General features: G+C 38.6%; 1 protein-coding gene across 1 annotated transcript in view; it reads right to left on the bottom strand.

Annotated features, from left to right (window-relative positions):
• The window catches only part of MCC (mutated in colorectal cancers), a gene marked incomplete at both ends in the record, with an annotated part of 57,613 nt that extends 39,097 nt beyond the window's left edge, over positions 1 to 18,516 (bottom strand). Inside the window, 5 exons of the mRNA XM_010075180.1 lie at positions 1,765 to 1,901; positions 10,156 to 10,298; positions 17,128 to 17,241; positions 17,452 to 17,468; positions 18,369 to 18,516. Of these exons, the coding sequence (XP_010073482.1) occupies positions 1,765 to 1,901; positions 10,156 to 10,298; positions 17,128 to 17,241; positions 17,452 to 17,468; positions 18,369 to 18,516 (559 nt within the window). The remainder of the gene's footprint in view (positions 1 to 1,764; positions 1,902 to 10,155; positions 10,299 to 17,127; positions 17,242 to 17,451; positions 17,469 to 18,368) is intronic.
• Between the last annotated feature and the right edge of the window lie 374 nt (positions 18,517 to 18,890).

Below are 18,890 nucleotides of genomic sequence, written 5' to 3'. Positions count from 1 at the left end.
ACAGCCCAATCACAAGCTCTGCAAGACATACTGGAGAGCATTCATAGTTTTAGCTCGTGGTGCTAAGCCATGCACATGGTTATTAGGTCATGATTTTTTTATCCTTAGATACCTGTATCTAGAAGGATAAAATATATATATATATATATTTGTGTATATCTATATGTGTGTGCACACGCACACCCCCTGGTATACACACAAAAGGATTTATTTTCACAGGAATATGGAAACAAAATCCAAAAAGGAGATAGTCTAGATATGGAAGGAAAATATGGAAAAAATGCAAGAACCCTTAGTGCTAACATTCTTATTTTCTCTGTTGACATATTTCATTTTATTGCACGTTTCCCATCATTAGCAGAAAGTTAAATGGATAACTTGCTGTTAACGTACAAAAACCCTGTTTCAGATCCACCCCGTGAAGAACAAAATCAAAGCACTAACCCCAAAATAAATGCATTTATAAGCAAATACAGCTCCAGAGATGGTGTATTCATTTCAATTTAAAAAAAATCTGTTTTATACGGTTGCTTACAATATCAACATGTTTTCTACATTTTCAAACTCCACTTGAGGGCAATGAATACTATATCCAAAAGTCAGCCTACTCTCAGGTCCATTCCTCTAAGAGGCACTGTACCGGAAAAAACAGCAAGAAGTCCTCAATAATGAAGTGCTCTGCTCCAAAGAAGTGGAAGCTGTTTTAGTACAGCTTCTCATGTGTGGAAGTAAATATTGCAATGTGGCATTATAACCATCAAAGCCTCATGTAGAGTTAATAGTTTAATATTTAAGGATCACAAGTCCTGCAACAGGGCTTAAGACTGCCATTTCAATGCAATTTCCTAAAACACTGCTCATGCACAGTATCATCCACAGAAGCTCCCAGGCACCCAGCTAGTTTGCCTAGGAAAGAAAATGAAGACCAACTGTTTGGTTTTAAATATAAATTAGGAGAAGTGGAATTCTGAAAATCAGTCATAGTGAGGATTACACCAGACTTCTACTAATCTACAGCTATGGTGCTCAGCAATTGTGCCCAAACACTTAAAACATCATTATACTGAAGGCCTAGTGCCTGCTCATGCTTATACTGCAAACTTTATGGAGTAATTATTCCATATTTGGAGGTTCTTCAAATAATCAGTAACTGTGCTTGGATGACAAAATAGGTGAAATTCTGAAGGAAAGACGCTGGTGCTCTTAGCTCTTAACCACTAAAAATCAGTTAGAGACTGTCTGGAGGTGGTCCCTCTTTGCACTGTGTTTGAAAGGTTTGTGTCAGATTTACCCTTCCCTAAACCCATTTCAGTATGTAAGCTATCCTCATTCCATACTTTAAAAATGCTCTCAGTTTTCAAAAAGTGCAGACATCCATTATAATTAGGCTGTAAAAGAACTGGACAGACAGTTCCATTCCCCATGCTTTCCCCCCCAACTTTTACTCCGTCTGCAGTTGTTTTCCAGAGTTAGACTACAGGCACATGTAAGGTATATGAATAGCATTTTCCCCCCTCTTCTTTCCCAAAAGTCATGAGCTCTCCTGAACAGATCATTCCATTTTAGACTCCATAGCTGTTCTACACCAGGTCACAGAGGTTACTTCACATACAAGTTCACAGTTGTGAAAAAGCTCAGCATTTGTTGTGATTACCACAGCCCGATCCATTTATTTCCTCACCAAACACTCAGATTTGCATTTCAAAGGCTATGATGCCTTTCTGGTGCAAGAAGACATCAAATCTACCAAGAAGTGTAACTCACCCACATCTGCGGTGACCACAGTGGACTGATTCTCTGGTACTGAAACAGAATTCTGGTCCATGCTGCGTGAGTCTTCATTAACCTCATGCTGGCTTTGGCTGAGCTCTGATCGCAGCTCCGAATACTCATCTTCCTCCCTGAGAGAGAGAGCAAAGCCAGAAATAAAATCCTCCGAGGAAATATGCATCTCTGTGACATTTATTTCAGACCTGTAAGCTGACCCACAGGATACAATCCACACAAACATAAGTGTTTTGTCCAGACAGTAGAGAAGGGTTTATAACCTTTACTGCAAAGCAACTGTGCTATGCCCATAAGACCCACTTGCAGCAGCCAGTGCCTGGTTTCCATGTCTTTGTTCCCAAGTTCATTATTACTCCAGACCACTATACAAGGAAAACAATGGACAGAACTGAGTGCTAGCAAGGGTGTGTGCAAGAAGGACATACACTTCTCTGCAATAACTCCCCAACTGCCAATTCTTAATCAGCACAAGTGGCTTTTAACCCCAAAGTGGATTAGCAATAACCAATTTTGGTCTCTTTCTCAGTTCAAAGATGTCATCAGTTTGTGTGCACATGCACATACGTGCCTATGTGTATCAAAATGCTCCTGGGGACGGGTAGGCTTTTAATTTTCTCCAAAGGAAGAGAACAGGCAAGTGAGTATAGCACTGAACTGCTGGAGTTAGTGGAAAATAAAAAGCCGCAATTACCTAGGTTTTAATTTATTTGCCAAGCTGGTTCTACTAAAATAATTGAGGACACAGAAGAGTTTAGCTAGAGCTAATGAGCTTAAAAAATTAGGGCTTTTCCCTCCTGTCTCCACATGAAGAGTTCAAAGCACTCGGAAAGAAGATAAGTGAATGAATAATAGCTTTGCCTGAGAGCATGTGTAAACATTTTTTGCTTTTGATCCACTTGCTGATTCAACTCGGAATTTTTTTTTTTTACTTCCATAGTGACTGTTTTGACATTAATGTATATATTTTAAACATGAGAAGAACACTGGTTTATCCAGGTGCAGAGCTCCTCTTATAAGCAAGCAAACAGCCCTCATTTTGTCAGACTCTAAATCAAATGCAGAGATACATTTTGTTGCAGATTCAGCAGAAAAGTGTGAGAATGGAACTGTCTGGATTTGGAAACAATTAGAAATAGCAAAGAGCTATCTGGGGATCTGCATTTGAGAGGGGCACCTGTAATGTTAACTCTGCTGTGTGTATGCTACATGGTGATGAGTGTTTCTTGCAGAAATATTACAGGATTTAGACTGGAGATGTGCCTGGATTTGCCAGGCAAAATAGCAGAGAAGATGGCCTGTACACACAGGAAACAATGACAGAAGTAAAGTCTGCTCTCAAAGTAGCTGAGGCGACAATTTATGAATCAGGACAACTCAAAAAAAGGAATTTCCGCTTGCTTGCCAAGCAGGGTTTCTCCAGGTAACCAAGCTGTAATTTCTACAGGAACTGTTACGCTCTTCTACCCCTTACATTTGCTTCAGTGCAAAGGAAGTTTAACTCTCAGAAGAATTTAGTGACTATTATTAAACAAAATGTAGGTCAGTTGGTTAAAACTGAGATTTAGATCAAAGAAAGGTCTTTCAGGTACCATGCAATACACGTTTACAAAAGTGTGAGAACTAAGTCATGAGTAGCAGGAATTAAAACAGAGTAGTGAAGACACATAAAGTCGAGTTAATGTCCCATGAATTTGTTTATTATTAGCCACAGCACAAGCCAGCAGTAACTAGCTTTAGACAAAACCAATTACCAAACTCTCAAACAGTTGCATTTTTTTGATCTGAAGGTAATTAATTTTTTCATTTATGAAACAATTAGTCCTACATTTTTAAAACCTGAGCTACCTCTACAGATGGACAAGAGGCTATATTGATCATAAAACAATGCCACACACAATAATAATTTTCACCATTCTTGTTTTGGCCCTTGTGCATAGATTTGCTCTTGAAAATCCAACCCAGCTTTGTCTAGCTAGCACTAGTGCTGTTTTTTCAGTTTAAGCACCCTCAGTATCTTGAGGCAGCTGAAAAGCATGTGACACTGCAGGACCCATGCCCTTCCAATGGATCACACCAAAAGCCAGTTTCTGAATGAGCTAATGCTTCTAAGACCTAACCAGAAAGATCAGAAATCCATTTCTGGTAAAGTGGCAGCACAGTCAACCATTCTCTCCACCACCGGTCTCACAGAGGGCAGACTGAGGGCTAAAAACGCAAGGGGGAACTTGAGGGGAGCTATGCACCACAAATATAAATTCTGCCTTTACAACAGAAATTGCCAGAAACAGAAGATACTGCTTGAGACTCTGCTTTCCCCAGAGAAGGAGAAGAGTCCTCTCCTCCAGTGGCACTGGAAATGCAAGGTGCTCAACAGCTGACCATGACTAGCCACTGAACTCCTTCCACACCACCCAGAAGGTGGAAGCATTACAGTTTCCTTGTTGCTGCCATCATCCAGGGACTGACTGGAGAAAGCAGATATTTATTCTCCTATGGACCCTGATGGTTCCCAAGTTGCTGGAATGTCACGGTGAGTTGGAGGCAATTAAGATCAGATCAAGCTGTTCTAAACACAGAGTGGCCTAGGATCAATGTTGGAGCGAAAAAGAGTTTCTTACAGGTATGTCTGCACTTATTGCTTTCCTCATGTTCAGGTGCAACCAAGGACCACAACTGCTGCACAGACACTAAGAAAAATTTGACCAAATAGTGAGCAAAACAGCACATTTTCAGCATCCTTCCACACTACTGACAAGTTCTGCCAGGACACTGGCAAGGTGCACACTCTCTTCATGGCTGCAACCAGTGCATACTTTCACACTTGAAATACTAGGGCCTGAGCAGTGAGGCCCTGAACCAAAGCTGACCTCTAGGTGAACCTCACAACCTAACAAGATACCTAATATGTATAATATTGATCACATATGCAATGTATTACCTTATGAATATATGCCAATTTATAAAAACTTTTGTTGTAACGCTTGTAGAGCATTGCTGTAACACTTGCTGTAAAATAATCGTTGTGTAATGGCAGGCCCACTTGCCAAAGAGAGATAAACCTATCTCAAACCCTCAAACAGACCTCTACGTGACAGAAGGTAGCAGGGCGGTGACGGGCTTTGTTTAGAAATGCATAATCAAAGATAACCAGATACCTTTACTTCTTCTTAACTTTTTCTCAGGTTCTGGCCAAGCACGAGAAAAAGTTAACAAGTAAAAAAAACCACACCAGCTGTTTTTCGCAGCTTAAGATAGAAAGTTGTTTATTTAACTGTATAAAAGTGGGGACTGTTTGCAGGGGAATTTGGAAGCCTCATCTATACAGTGGACGCACTGTATAGAGATTTCCCAATTGCCGGGAAGGGTTCTCCAAATCCTTCGCTGTAAATGGGCTCCCCAGCGTCTGCGGATCTGGATGATGGTAATGTATTAATAGGGCAATTGGTGATGTATCTTTCTTAATCACTATCGCTAACTCTATGTAGTAATGGTTAGGTGCATTACCTTACTTTCTGCTTGCTATAGTAGTTCACTTATTATTTTGTTGCTTTACCCTACCTTGCTTTATTTTCTCTGTATTATTTTCCTCATTATTTTATCTCTTTAAACATAAGTAAAAATAAGTTTATTTTTTTTAAATTTGGTGCCTGTGTCATTTGTGCTATCCCTGTCGATTGGCAAAACAACACTTCAGGTGCCAACAGTTTTTCAACATTTTATTTGAAAAAGTATTTCTGAAGCACTCTAAGACCCTCAGATAGAATATACTAAAGGTGTATGTGGACTGCAACCCCGAGATCGACTGCTCCCTGTGTATACACACTTGAGGTCCCTCTGAACTAGTTTACTTGTGAACAAATAGTGAAACACTTGAGACAACACTGGAATTAATCACTGAAGGCAAGTCGGGCTGGGCATTGTATGCTGATGCCAACACTACCACATTCACCCTGCCATTTGAATTGAGTCCAAGCAGCTTCCACCTAGCACATATTTTGAAGTAAGAATCAATGACCTCCGGGTCATTGTGTAAATATGACTACAAATGTGTTATTTCTTATGATGCTGCAGTCCATTCACTTTCCTTCTTTCTCATTAACTCCAACACAACCTACTTTCTGAATATATTTCAGATTAAAAGCTGTTAAGTCTGAACAAATAGTTTTACAGTAATGGGTTACAAGCTTCTTGACAACTGTTTCAAAGAATCCTTAGCAGGCACCAATACTCAAGAGTGCATTTGTGTTCCATATTTTTAAAGTTGCTTATTATTTTTAGAGTTGCACAGACGCACTGAAACAGCCACTGGTTTAGAACTAAAAGCAATCTGATCTCCTCCTTTTTCCTTCTGCTGAGCCTGAATTTGACATCTAAAAAAGACTGTCAGTCATTGGTTAAAGTTGTTTCTGCACAATCAACTCACAGATGATTTTGCCAGCCAAAGACACGATTAAGAAAAAAGTGCTGATTTTGAACGAATCTAAGGCAATACTCAAAACTTCTAAAGTCAGGAATAGTCACCTTAGATGTAATCCCCTTTTAGTGCACTACTGTATCCTTTCTGTGCTTCAGAGTTATCAGGTGTATCCTTTTTGTCCAAGTAGTTGTGGGAATAGCCATTTGATTGGCTTTGCTGTCTTCTAAGTTGTACACACTTGGAGAGATAATGGGAGTAGGCATACACCTTCTGAAAGGATAGAGAACCAATGCATGTATAAACCAGTCTTGTAGAAACTGAAACAGCAGGAGGGGTAACACTGCCACCAGCATCCATTCAACATGCTAACAGGAACCCCAAGCTAGCTATTGCTAAGTGGAAGGTGTTCATTCTAACGAAGCTGGCAAAATGTGCTCTGCATAATCATCATAGACTCTTCTGACCAACAGTTTTGCACAGTTTTTTAAAACAAACTTCAGCAAAACATTAGCCACCTCCTCCCACTCTCTCCCTAATAAAGTAGATGAGAATAGTGAGACGTTGTCACACAACCATAATTTTCCAAGAAATTTTCCAAGAGCCAAGGTTCGTGTCTCCAGACTGATCAAATTTTAAAAAGCATCCTCATCCCAATGGACCACTTCTTCAGTGTCTTTCTGCTCCAAAATTTCTACCTTCTTGAGCTGTCAGCGGGTAAATTCTGCACTGTCACACATGAAGAAATAGGCAAGCAAAAGGCTCATCTACTTCCACAGTATGAGTATAGGCAACTCTCTTTTTAGCTTTAACATCAAATCAGTTACAGCTGTATTTCAGCTCTTTTTTTCAATGAGGTTGGGCTTACAAATGAGCTGGGCTGTCCAGCAGCAGCAGGGAGATGAGACAATTGCAGATGAATGTTGGCTTGCTCCCACAACCATGGTGACCTCATTTTTCTTAGGGAATGCTGGAAGAACATAGCACAAGAGCAGCAGCTAACTTCATGTGGCTGCACACATGGAACTTGTACCTAAGAAATGGCTAGCAAGCGTAGAACAGTCCTGGAAACTTCTAAAAATGAGCCTGTTAAGATTATCGTTACTGAGATCAGCATATCAGATATACCTGGCAAGAGGCATAGGCATTGACACGTGACTTAAGCTCTCTTCTAGAGCTGGCATTACTAAACCACATGACAAATGCCATTACACTTCAAAGCTGTGTAAAACCCCTGATATTGCAAGGACAAAGAAACCCCCCAAAAAACCCGAACCAAAAATCAAAGAGAGAAAGATTCTCTGACCGGACAATATTACCTAGCTTGCAGAGCCTGCCAACACTCCTCACACCACTGCAATACCTTATTTTTTTTTTCTGCTTACTTTCTACACTACTTTCTGACGGTACTAGTCACATTCCAACAAAGACCTAAAATTTTAAATATAATATAGCTTAAGAAGGACCGTCAAATACCCTCCATGAAACTCTGTTTTCTTCTAATTGTTTCCAGAATATTTTTGGGTTTTGGAAGGAACCATTAAGAATGTCATAAAGCAGCAGTACATCAAGCAGTACATCAAGTTAGTTTATTTTTACAGCCTAAAAACGATACATGAAAACATGAACAATCTCTGTGTCAGCACTGGGGAGACATTTATCTGTTACGCAGTTCATGTAAAGTCAAGAAAATCCGTTCCAGAAAGACAGCCTAAATTTTGTGATAAAACAAGTGAAGCCTCCACTCAGTATTACTTGCAGGTATCCAAGAGTCAAATCAAAACTAAAATCCCTATTGTGTTCTGGTTTAGAGGAAAGTATAAATGCCGAGGCCGCAGCAGGGGTGTGCTGACAGAACCCTTTCTCTCAGGACTGTTTTGTTCCAAGTCCCGGGCTCAGTCCCCACCACCAAGGGTGGAGCGCTGTGAGTCACACCTGTCCCAGCAAGGACAGCAATTACACCACTCTTGCCCTGTGGGATGGAGCAGCTTCTCAAAGAGTGATGCAAATAGATCCCAGTGCGGATTTACAGAAAGTCACAGCAAGAAGTATCAGTTTTCCTTCTTCTAGTTGTCTTTACAAACCCTATGGAATCCTTCCAATTCTACCTCTGCTTGCCATTTTTAGGAGGATTATTACTCCTCTGTTCCCCAGACACCAAATTATTGGCCTGCCAAAGAAAACAAGCTACTCCAATCATTAAAGGAAATAAAAAATCCACTAACTTAATAAACATTTTTGTTCTTACTAATAAAACCACAACAAATCAAAACAGAGGAGGCATCCTAGCTGTCTGAACAAAATGAGCTCTCATCCAGTAAGACGAAAAAATGGGGCATGACAGTGGTGTGGTACCTGTGCACCAATATTATTCTGATGCCTTCAAAAGCCTGCACCCAGCAAAAGTGTACTTTTAAAGAGAAGTGGTATGCACTTTCCATCAAGCTCAGTTCTTATACCTCAGTTTCCTGTGCATGCCACAGCTGACATGTTTACAGACATGGTTTAACATTCACAGTATACACCCAACTCCAGTATTTTATAATTGAACACCACTTTGCATTCAGCTTGCCACAGGGACTCCAAATAAACACTTTTTACGGATTCTATGTAATATTTTTCTTAGTTGTCATTCAAGAAAAAAATATCAATGCAGCTCTCATGCTTCTCAGATTCTGTTTTTCAACTGGTCTTTTCCACTGGTACAGCTTCACCAGAGAGGAAAGCAGGATGGGCAGCCAGTATCATCATGCTGAAAAGAAAGGTAACTCGAAACAAACTGAATAGAAAGTTTGTCTGCTGAGGTATCAAGCATGAATGAACAAGAGAGTCATAGGGATTTTTTCAGAGTACAAGATTAGAAAATACTTACCCTAAAACTCTCATAATGATTATTGCTAGTTATGATCATCACAGAGTTGGCAGTATTTATTCTCTTAAATAACATTAACATAATGTGATTCTATCACTGCTTTTAAAGTGGTATATATGCATGACAATACTTTCTCTTATTTATGGCATACTAAACCTGTTTCTTTTTTGCATATAAATATTTCAATTTAAGTGAGTATTTGTAACAACATTGCCTTGTGCTACAAGAAATGTCTACAAGGAGAAAAAATGAAGCTGTTGTCAAAAAACTTGCAGCAAACAGACAAAGAAAACTGAAAGTTTGCTACATGGGTAAAGCCCCATGCCAACATTACCTATGAAAGTGTCAAATCTAATTCAATGTTCTCTAGAAAATCCATAGATTCTAGTAGTTGTTGCATCCTCACAAGCTAAACTTCAAGCAGCTCCTTCCTTGTTGTACTGCAACCTTCTCTGTGTTGAGAATAATGGGTAAAAGCAAGTGAGGGAAAATAAGCGTTTTCCCAAAGACAAATGTAAAGTTTATCTTAACACAGTAACAAGTAATGACCTAGTGTAATACCCCAAGCTTTGCTGCTCCAAGGACAGGCAACACATGATTTGTACCATTGTGTTTTGTCATAAATACCAGTTACAGGTAGATGAAAAACCTACTGAAATCCATTTGAGCCATATTACTCACAAGTGATTTCGCTTGGGTGATCTACAGGATGCCACAAAGGAAAGTTAAAAGCAGAGGTGCAGGCTAGGTGGCTACATCTTCCTTTATCTACCATTGCTATCACTCATCTGGTACCCTGGCATGTATGTTACACTAAACTAATACTTAGATGGCACAGTGCAGTTCTTTGCAGTGCTTGTTAGGCTTTGCAAAGTGTGATTTTGCCAGAGAGAATGCAGCACTTTTGAGCCTTGGGATGACACTCTGAAGAACACATACCTTAATTATGGGCAGCTACTCAGTACCAGTCATAACAATCCTAACTGCCTTAAAGTCACCATCAAATTATATTTAAAGTATAATTTACACCACATTTTGCACCATTCTTGCATTGGCACGGAATTCCAGGAAGTTGTCCTACCTTATTGTTGTTCCCTGTAGTCGATCAATTTTCTTATTTAATTCAGCAATGACACTGTGCAGCTCTGTGATTCGTTCCTCGTAGCGTAGTGTTGTTCGCTCCTGCACATCTTCGTGCTCTCTCATTAGATGGGATTGTTCACACTAAAGCAGAGAACCAAGGAATAGAAAGGATCTTATGAATAACTCCATGGAGAACAGATACAAGGCAAAAGTGCACACCATTAACGGTTTTCTTACTCACAAAACCAACACTGCCTCAGCAAGAGGAAAGGACAGATGCAGGTACACAAAGGTATGTAATTACAAGATTTTAGGAGCCGAAAGACTATGCAGTGTGCTTTTCTTACTTTTTTCCTAAAGGGTAGAAGTTGCCCTTCCTGGTTGAATAAGAAATGCCATTTGCAAATCAGAATAGCTATAAATATCTCATCTTTGAATTCATGAGATTCATGATGCATCGTGAATCTTCAAGGATCTTCCCAACGTGGTCTGAATTAGAACAAGTCCTACAGCAGAAACCACATTATTATAAAGAAAAGTAACCATACTTTGAGGTTATAACTTCTTCTCCAGTATGAATATTTGTTTTTATTATCCTTTAAAGATAATATAGCATATTTTTTATTACTGTAATCCTCTACAACAAAATGTTTAGTATTTAAACAATTACACGGTTGCTTGGTTTTTATACATATCACGAAATTCTCCTTTTTCTTTCCAACAGAATTTTAAGTCCAGCCTCTCTGGCTTAACCTTCACACCACCAAACATTCTACTTCAATTACAGCAAACAATTGCAACTACTGCAATTACAGTCCAGTAGTGAATGCCGATTGAAAGTTATCCTTGGTAGTGGCTGGAAAGAGTAAGACTTCCAACTTTTCGCTTCTGACCCCATGCCGGAAACAGTCCACCCCCCTTGCAACCACTGAAAGTACTATGCTGTCAATGAAAGAAAATTCACAAGCCAACTGACAGTATAAAACCTACGCTCGTTAATTGAAGAACTGCAACGTAAGATCCTAGTAGCATTTCTAAAGGCTACAATTTATGTATGTATGTATAAGGTCCTCCAACACTGCTGCATCAAAACCTATTTTTTTTCAAATCTTGTAAACACTCTATACAGAGGTAATTCCCTCAACCCTTTTTATCATAAATATGAAAATTACACCCAAACTACCAGGTATGCCAGAATTTTCATAGTTTGCCCCCGTATTTTTTGGCCACTCACATTCACAGCTTGAAAACACCATCTACGTAGAAGTCTGAGTGAAAACTAAAATTTACATTGAGCTTCAATAACATTTTTCTTTTAAATTTTAAATAAAATTTATTTCAGTATTTTAAAATTCCAGTTATATGTACATTGAAAGGTAGCCCAGACGGTAGAGCACCCTTCCGGAGACTGCAATAAAGTAGTTTCTTACAATTTTCACCTACACTAAGACAAACAGACCATATCTTCACACTGAAGAGGAGTGCAAAGGGTCATGTTTTATAAGACTGATAATGTTCACCTGGATTCAAGACCTCATGTTGGCAACTGACATGGTTATACATGTGTATTGTAACGACTCTTTATTGTAGGATCATTCCACAACTTAATTTTCCCGTTTCCACATGTTAACATTGCATTTGGCTGAAGAACTACCACAGCTTTCAAAGTGCAGAAATAGCATTGAGGAAATGTTTATCAAAAGCTTTAGAAAAGATTTAAGTGCAATAAAGATTTGCTTATTCTGCCTTTCTAAACCTAAATTACCTCTGGCACACATTTGCACCCACAAACTCTACCTAAGCATTACCCAGATCAATCAATTACATGCACTGTTTTTTTTTGGTTTGGTTTTTTTTTTTTTTTTTTTTCTCTTTTAAACTAAATGGATGTTTCGGATGGAGTATGGAATAATTATTTTCAGGCAATAAATAAAAACGCTATCACAACAATTTTTGTCTTTCTAAGCTGTGCACTGAAAAGCAGAATCTGTTTATCTTGACTGCAGATATAGGGATTTTTGCTAATGGACCTCGGCCACATTACCAGACTTGCTTTCTGTTTTCCAGACACTTCTCAGCTACCATTTCTCAGAATGACTGTCATTTAGTGACATACTTTGTGAACAACCAGCAGTCTGGCAGCTCCACATTTGATTTTTTAAAAGGTCTCCCGGATTATCTTGGGCAAAAGTAACTGGAAAAGGCAGAAAGGAAACCTCTGTGAAAGACAGAACACAATGTTACAAAGGACTGCTGTGCCTTGGAAGTGGGTACAGAGCTATGCCTCCTCAGTTCTGGTCAGTCACGACAACTCCCAAACAAAAAAGGCAAAAGCATCCAAACAACGGAAATATAATTCAGGATCAATCCCAAAACACAGTAATAGAAAATCTTTTGGTTATGCAGGATTGTTCCTTATTATGGCCCATTCATCTCAAAGCTTACAAGTGAAAAGAAATAAATGCATGTTTTGGTACCCATTGCTAAAGTCTTCTGGGATACTGAACCTCTTCATCATCCTCCTTAGTTTCTGTGTCCTCTGAATCTCAGAACAGTGATCTGCCACCAGTTCCTATTTCTTTTTAAGGTATATACGTTCAGCTCTTGCAAGTTATTTGCATATGCCAGTCACACAAACTCTTAAAGACAAATAGCTTACACCTTTTTCCTCAACTCTCTTTTAGCCTTATCCCTGATTTCTGATCAAAACCATTAAGACCGCTAACTCTCTGAGAAGGCAAACACAGGGGTAATCCACTGAGAGGGTACAAAAGATGAGCAATTGCTGAGGTCATGAGAGAAGTTTCCAGCACAGTTCTCAGTGTAAGTGATCCTGGTCTGGTTTTGGGTACAGACTAAAAAGGTTATTTCAATTACAGTATAAATTAACAATGCCTGGAAACACCTTTTTCTGACCTCTTGATGCCATGAAACAACAACCAGGGCAAGAAGATTATAAGGGAGAATGATAAAACATTTCAAGTCAAGAATATTGTCTCAACACATTATTCTACTGCCTATTAACATACACAAACCTCTAGCACAAGAAACATTGCCAGCACGGAACTTAATATGAAATTTGCAGTGTGCAGTCAGAAGACAAAAAAAGAACAACCAGCAGCAGTGCTTGGTATGGAGATTCCTAAGTGCCTCAAGCCCTGCATAGACAAACGGCTACAGCATTGTTCAGGAAGAATACAAGTCATCAGCTGAATGAGCCACAATGATAAACCTGTCTAACAGGCTCACAGCAGCTAAACACCTTTGCTCAACTAATACAGTATTTTAATTTCAGAGGAGTGGCAGATTTTAAAGCAGCAATCCATTAATCTAGTTTTAAGTATAAACACAAGTCCATCATGCCAAATCCTCAATCATAAAAACCACACATGGTGTGAATTAATTGTCTGGTAGTATATCCTGTGTATACTTGATGGGGAAGAAGAATACAAGTAAACAGTGACATAAGAACATCGTACAATAGAGTGAGTAATTTCAATGATCACCTGAACACCATGCATTTCTATTTCAAAGTACTTTATTAAAGAGAAACAAAGCCTTCCATTGAAGTTCACATGTTCTTATTTGCCTGCAGATTGTTGGTTTTATTCTTATACTGAAATTCTGCTGTCCCTCCTTATATTCTGAATAATTGAGAAGGTAGTAAAGAATTATTACTGCAGTAATGGAACTTACAGCTGTGTGATACAGGATCCAGAATGATGCAGCACAGTCTTTGTTACCCCATGTTTAGAGCTATTATAAACTTCCAAAATTACAAGGACTAAGCATAAAGAATGAGAGAGCAGTACTACACTGTGAAAGGAGATAAAACAATAAGAAAGATAAACATTCATCATGTTATTAAATCCCATGTTCTATCATAAAACTGCAGAACTCAATGTAACAAGATTCAGGAAATGCCAAGAATGCAGATGGATTAGAAAGATTACATAAACCCATGGAGGACAGGACCAGAGAGGACTATTAAATGTGATGCAGCCTCCTGCTCACAGATGTTGGAGGAAAGGTGGGGGAGTATGAAGGAGGACAACTCTCTATATGTGTTTCTTATGTTCTTCCTTCAGACATCCACTATATATCCTTATCAAACCAGGATCCTGTGCCAGACAGAGATAGTAGAAAGCACCACTTTTCTTCTCATAACCACAGAAAGATTTTTGGAAGAAGTTGTGTTTGACCAGTACTTCATAGCAAATGAAAGAGATCACCCCATTGCCAAATTGTACACCAATACAAACATAACAGACAAGGATATCTGCTGTCTTACTGAAATAATACAAGGGTGTAGGCAAACGCTACAGCAGGTCTCCACAGACTGCAGTGCTGGAAGCAAGCATGCTACAACAACAAGTAATCAAATACCTCTTTTTGCAAAATTTTAGGCACAGGCTATCCAACTATCTTTCTTCACTATTTGTCATCTATTACTTGAATTGTGGTTCCCCAAATCACCTCCGCTCTGCAAATCACTAATCCTTTCTTCCAAGGTGTCTCACATGCCTCATGAAACGATGGGAAAGGTATTACCAAATATGTGTTTTAAGAGCTATTTGTTCCAGGAAGTATTTACGACACCAGCTGAAATGAAACATGTTGCCTTTGTAAGCAGAGTCCAGATGCAGAATAGAGATTTAATACTGACCCACTACCATCTGAATACGGTTATGCAGAACCTGAAACACCTCTTATTTAATTCATGCCTTCTAAGTCTCTGATTTGCATTAGTGAGGAAGAAATGCATTAGACAGAGGTTGTAGACAAAAAAATTATATGATATGATACATGATAAAAATTTGGATAAACCTCTGTGGAGTGGGAGGAAAAGTTGAAAAAATTATGTTAACTGCAGCATCTACTTGGAAGGGATGCAGTTAGAAAAAGATTAAAAGGAAATGTGGTTTCACCAGAGTATGTCTCAGTATTTAAGCATAGCCAACACACTGAATACATGAGTTGTGCTTGCTTAATTGCTTATTCCTTAAGAAAGATTGTATTTTAACACATGCCCAAAAGAATTTCTATCCATTTGAGGGCATTATTAAAAGAAAAGAAAAGAAAAGAAAAGAAAAGAAAAGAAAAGAAAAGAAAAATATCTAAAACATTAAAACTTTATCAAAATTTTTCATTAAAAGGTAATTTTTTTAATCTGCAAGCTAGCTGGCACGCTAGCTTTCACATATTCTGATTTTGTGTTTTGGGTAGCAGTTGTCATTACGCTTGTGTTCACAAGCACACAGCCCAAGATCATGTAAAAGCCCTCAGCATTACAAATTGAGCACCACATACACGTGCATAATTGGTAACCCATCAAAGAAAACACAAATCAACCTTGTGCTAACAGAGCATATGTTAATTGGGATAAAGGACTGATCCTTAATCCCAGTCACCATCAATTCATTACTGCATGGGAGCACCTACAAGGCACTCCTCGTTGGTGAGAGATTTTTTTTTTTTTTTTTTTTAAACAAAGATCTGGAAATAAAACTAAAGCACTAACAAAAACCTGTAGTTTGCACAAGACCCTGCAGAGCTATAAATAACAATAAAGTCAGTGTAGCGATGCAGAATGATGTAGAACGCTTGGATACAGTGGATCCACCCAACCGTTTAATGATTGTCAAACACAGCCTCATATCAAACTTTGTGTCAGAAAGAGGACTCTGTCTCAGGGTGCAGCAGAAGTTACAAAAGGCTCTCAGGATTACAGCTGATAAACAATGTTAACTCCCAGTTCACACATTGAGGGGAATAAAAAATGAAAGTGTTTTTTATTTCTTGATGTTGCATCAATGGTCTGCAATAAGAGTATCATTTCCAAGACCAGAAACCTCAAAGGTAGCTGAAAAAAACATCAGGAAACGTGGACAAGGGCCAAAATATGGTTGGAAGATTGAAGTAAGAGCCTTAAAAGCTAGGCTGCTTAAACATTTCTACATTTGTCTTGAGTTTAAATAACACAGATACAAGCTCCTACCAAAACACACTGAATACTGAAGACTTTGAATTTGCAAAATCACAGAATGGCTGAGGTTTACAGGGACCTCTGGAGGTCGTTCATCCAATCCCTTAACCAACACAAGGAGGGTCACCCAGAGCAGGTTGCACAAGACCACATTCAGGTGGCTTCAGTACATCCAAGGCTGGAGATTCCACAGCCTCTCTGGGCAACAAATAAGATGCTGTACTTCACAAGACAAAATGCTTTGACTGTCTTTATGCAAGTATAAATTAGTGTATATTTTGAATTAGTTTTGAAATGTAAAGCACTTATAAAAGGTATCTGCCAATATGACACTTTCTGAAACCAAAGGCTTCGTTTACAGAAGACAGAAATATTAAGAACAATAGTTCAGTTTTTCCTGTTTGCATTTCACTCTCTACTTTTATCTTGATCTGAAAAGATTATTTTTTTTAAGAGCTGTGAAAGCATTAGAGTTCAGACCTTATTCTTATTTAATTCCTTGGCATTCCACTGACTGTGTTTTCCACAACAGATACATACAAACTGGCTTACTAGAAGCTAGACTGAGATCACAAATTACTTCTCACATACCACCAAAGCACTGCCAATTGGCAATAGCTTTTGATCAGTGTTGATGTGTGCTGTGTTTGAATCTGACATGGGAGTTGAAGGCTCTGCAACCAGTTACCTAATCCACTGAAAGTATGCTTCAATTTTTATATTCTAAAATATTTCAAAGCAGTCGCTCTTTATGTTGGCTTCAAAACAAAACCAATCCAATGCTTTTTTTCGGTATTTCTAGAGGAATGTCATCAGCACATAAAACTTAAAACCCACAGCAACTGTTTCTTGCAGTCTTAAAATTATTTTCCCTCATGACATTGTTCAGATATTTTAACCTCTCCCCACATACCATATTCCCCCTGAAGAACAAGGACAACACAAAACCAAGGACTGTCTTCAGAATCTTGAACTGTTGCTCACCTGAGCTTTTGCCAATTTCTTTTCCAACAGGTCACGCTCCCTTTCTGTTTGTTGTAGACGTTTATTAAGCTCTACTATGTCTCCCTTTAACGAAGCCAGGGCTGCTAAATGAAGCTGTAAGACAAAAGGAAACAAACAAATTAACCAATTCATAAGCCATGTAGCAGTAGCATTTGAAAGAGTATACAGTATTACACAGCAGCTACAATATCTGTGGATTTCTGCAGTAGTCAATAGGAACTTTAGTGTAACAAAAGTCTAAAAGAAATCCATATGCTATCAAATACTTTTGTATGGAATTCTCTCCGGACAGCACATACATACCTTCATCAGAAAACTCACTATAAGGATAAATAAAAAGAAGTATAATTCAGCTGCAAATGTGTAGATTAGTTCTAACACTAGTTTAACAGGAAGTAGCTTGAGTCTTGTTCTATAAAACCCTACAGTAAACGCTGACTAAGATTTTTACTATGAAAGAAGATATATCATGTTTTGATGCCTTCAGACATATAGAGATCATTAATTTGGTGAAGCGAACAACTCTCTACATGGGATTCGGTTTTATTTTGCAACTAAAGCTTACTCAACCTGAGTTACTGCTCTGTAGTTGTTGTTCTCTTCAGTCCCACATCAGTGAGTTTCAATGATTCTGATCTACTGAAGCTACACATGAAGAACCCGAACTATTTTCCTTTCTGCAGTAGATCCTTTGGACGAAAGTTACGTTCTACATTTAACTGATAGCATGTGGAAATACACAGCAGACTAGGAAAACTAACACAATCTAAATCACATTAATGACATAACTTAGAAATCAAGAACAATTCTTAAAAGAATTGTCACTCCTTCATACTCACTTCCTGTCCTCAAACATCCCCATTCATTGTTACACCGAGGGCATCAGCTAGAATTCAACACTCAGTATGGACACCTACAACCGAAAAGTCCAGGAGGAAAACTAGCCACTAATATACAGTCTTTCTTTGTAGTAGTAAAGAAACAACTCCAAGGTATAGTGGGTGAGAAAACAAAAGCGAACTTTCACACCAGACCAAGTAACACAGCAAACACCGCTCTGCTGCCAAGATTCAGACTAAAACACAAACCCTGTTTCTAGTCCTCCAGTCAGTTTCAGTCCTTCACTCTGACATTTCATTGGGCGAGCCTCTTTGAAGTTATTTTTCTTACTCCATTTCCAGTTAATCTGCTAACAAGTCCTGTTTTTATATCAGTTTTACCTTTACAATACTGGAAGCCAGTAAAACCACAGGTGTTTTCACGTACTGACGTGTGAAAGTAGCTGTATGACAGCAGAAACACTAGATGATTTGGCAATAGCTCCTTCATATACAGTATTCCCATTGTTACAGAAAAGGCCATATCTGGCTTAAAGACAGAAAACATAGTTTTATAAAGATTTTTAGATGTGAATTCTGCAGTTTTAAGTGCAGTGTAACTAGTGATGCTTGAAGCTCTGGACATCCTAGTCTGTGAGTTCAGTCAAAAGCATTTTTATTATGTCAGCTACAAAAATATCTTACACACTTATGCAGTTATTCATTTCAGCACAAATATACACGTACACAACTTGACATCACAGTAAGTTTAAGATTCTCAAGGCAGACTCATTTTTCAAGTGAAAAAACTGTAATTCAGATCTGCTGCGGGCGCATCCTACATGGCTACTTCCAAGTATGCATACTGAAATCTCTTAATAAATCCAGAAACACCCTGAATATCTTTAAGTATTCTTGGCCTTC

Source organism: Pterocles gutturalis, unplaced genomic scaffold, assembly GCF_000699245.1.
Source record: "Pterocles gutturalis isolate BGI_N339 unplaced genomic scaffold, ASM69924v1 scaffold11462, whole genome shotgun sequence".
Lineage (NCBI taxonomy): Eukaryota > Metazoa > Chordata > Aves > Pterocliformes > Pteroclidae > Pterocles > Pterocles gutturalis.
The sequence above is the reverse complement of the archived record's forward strand: the minus strand, read 5'-3'. Positions and strand labels throughout refer to the sequence as shown.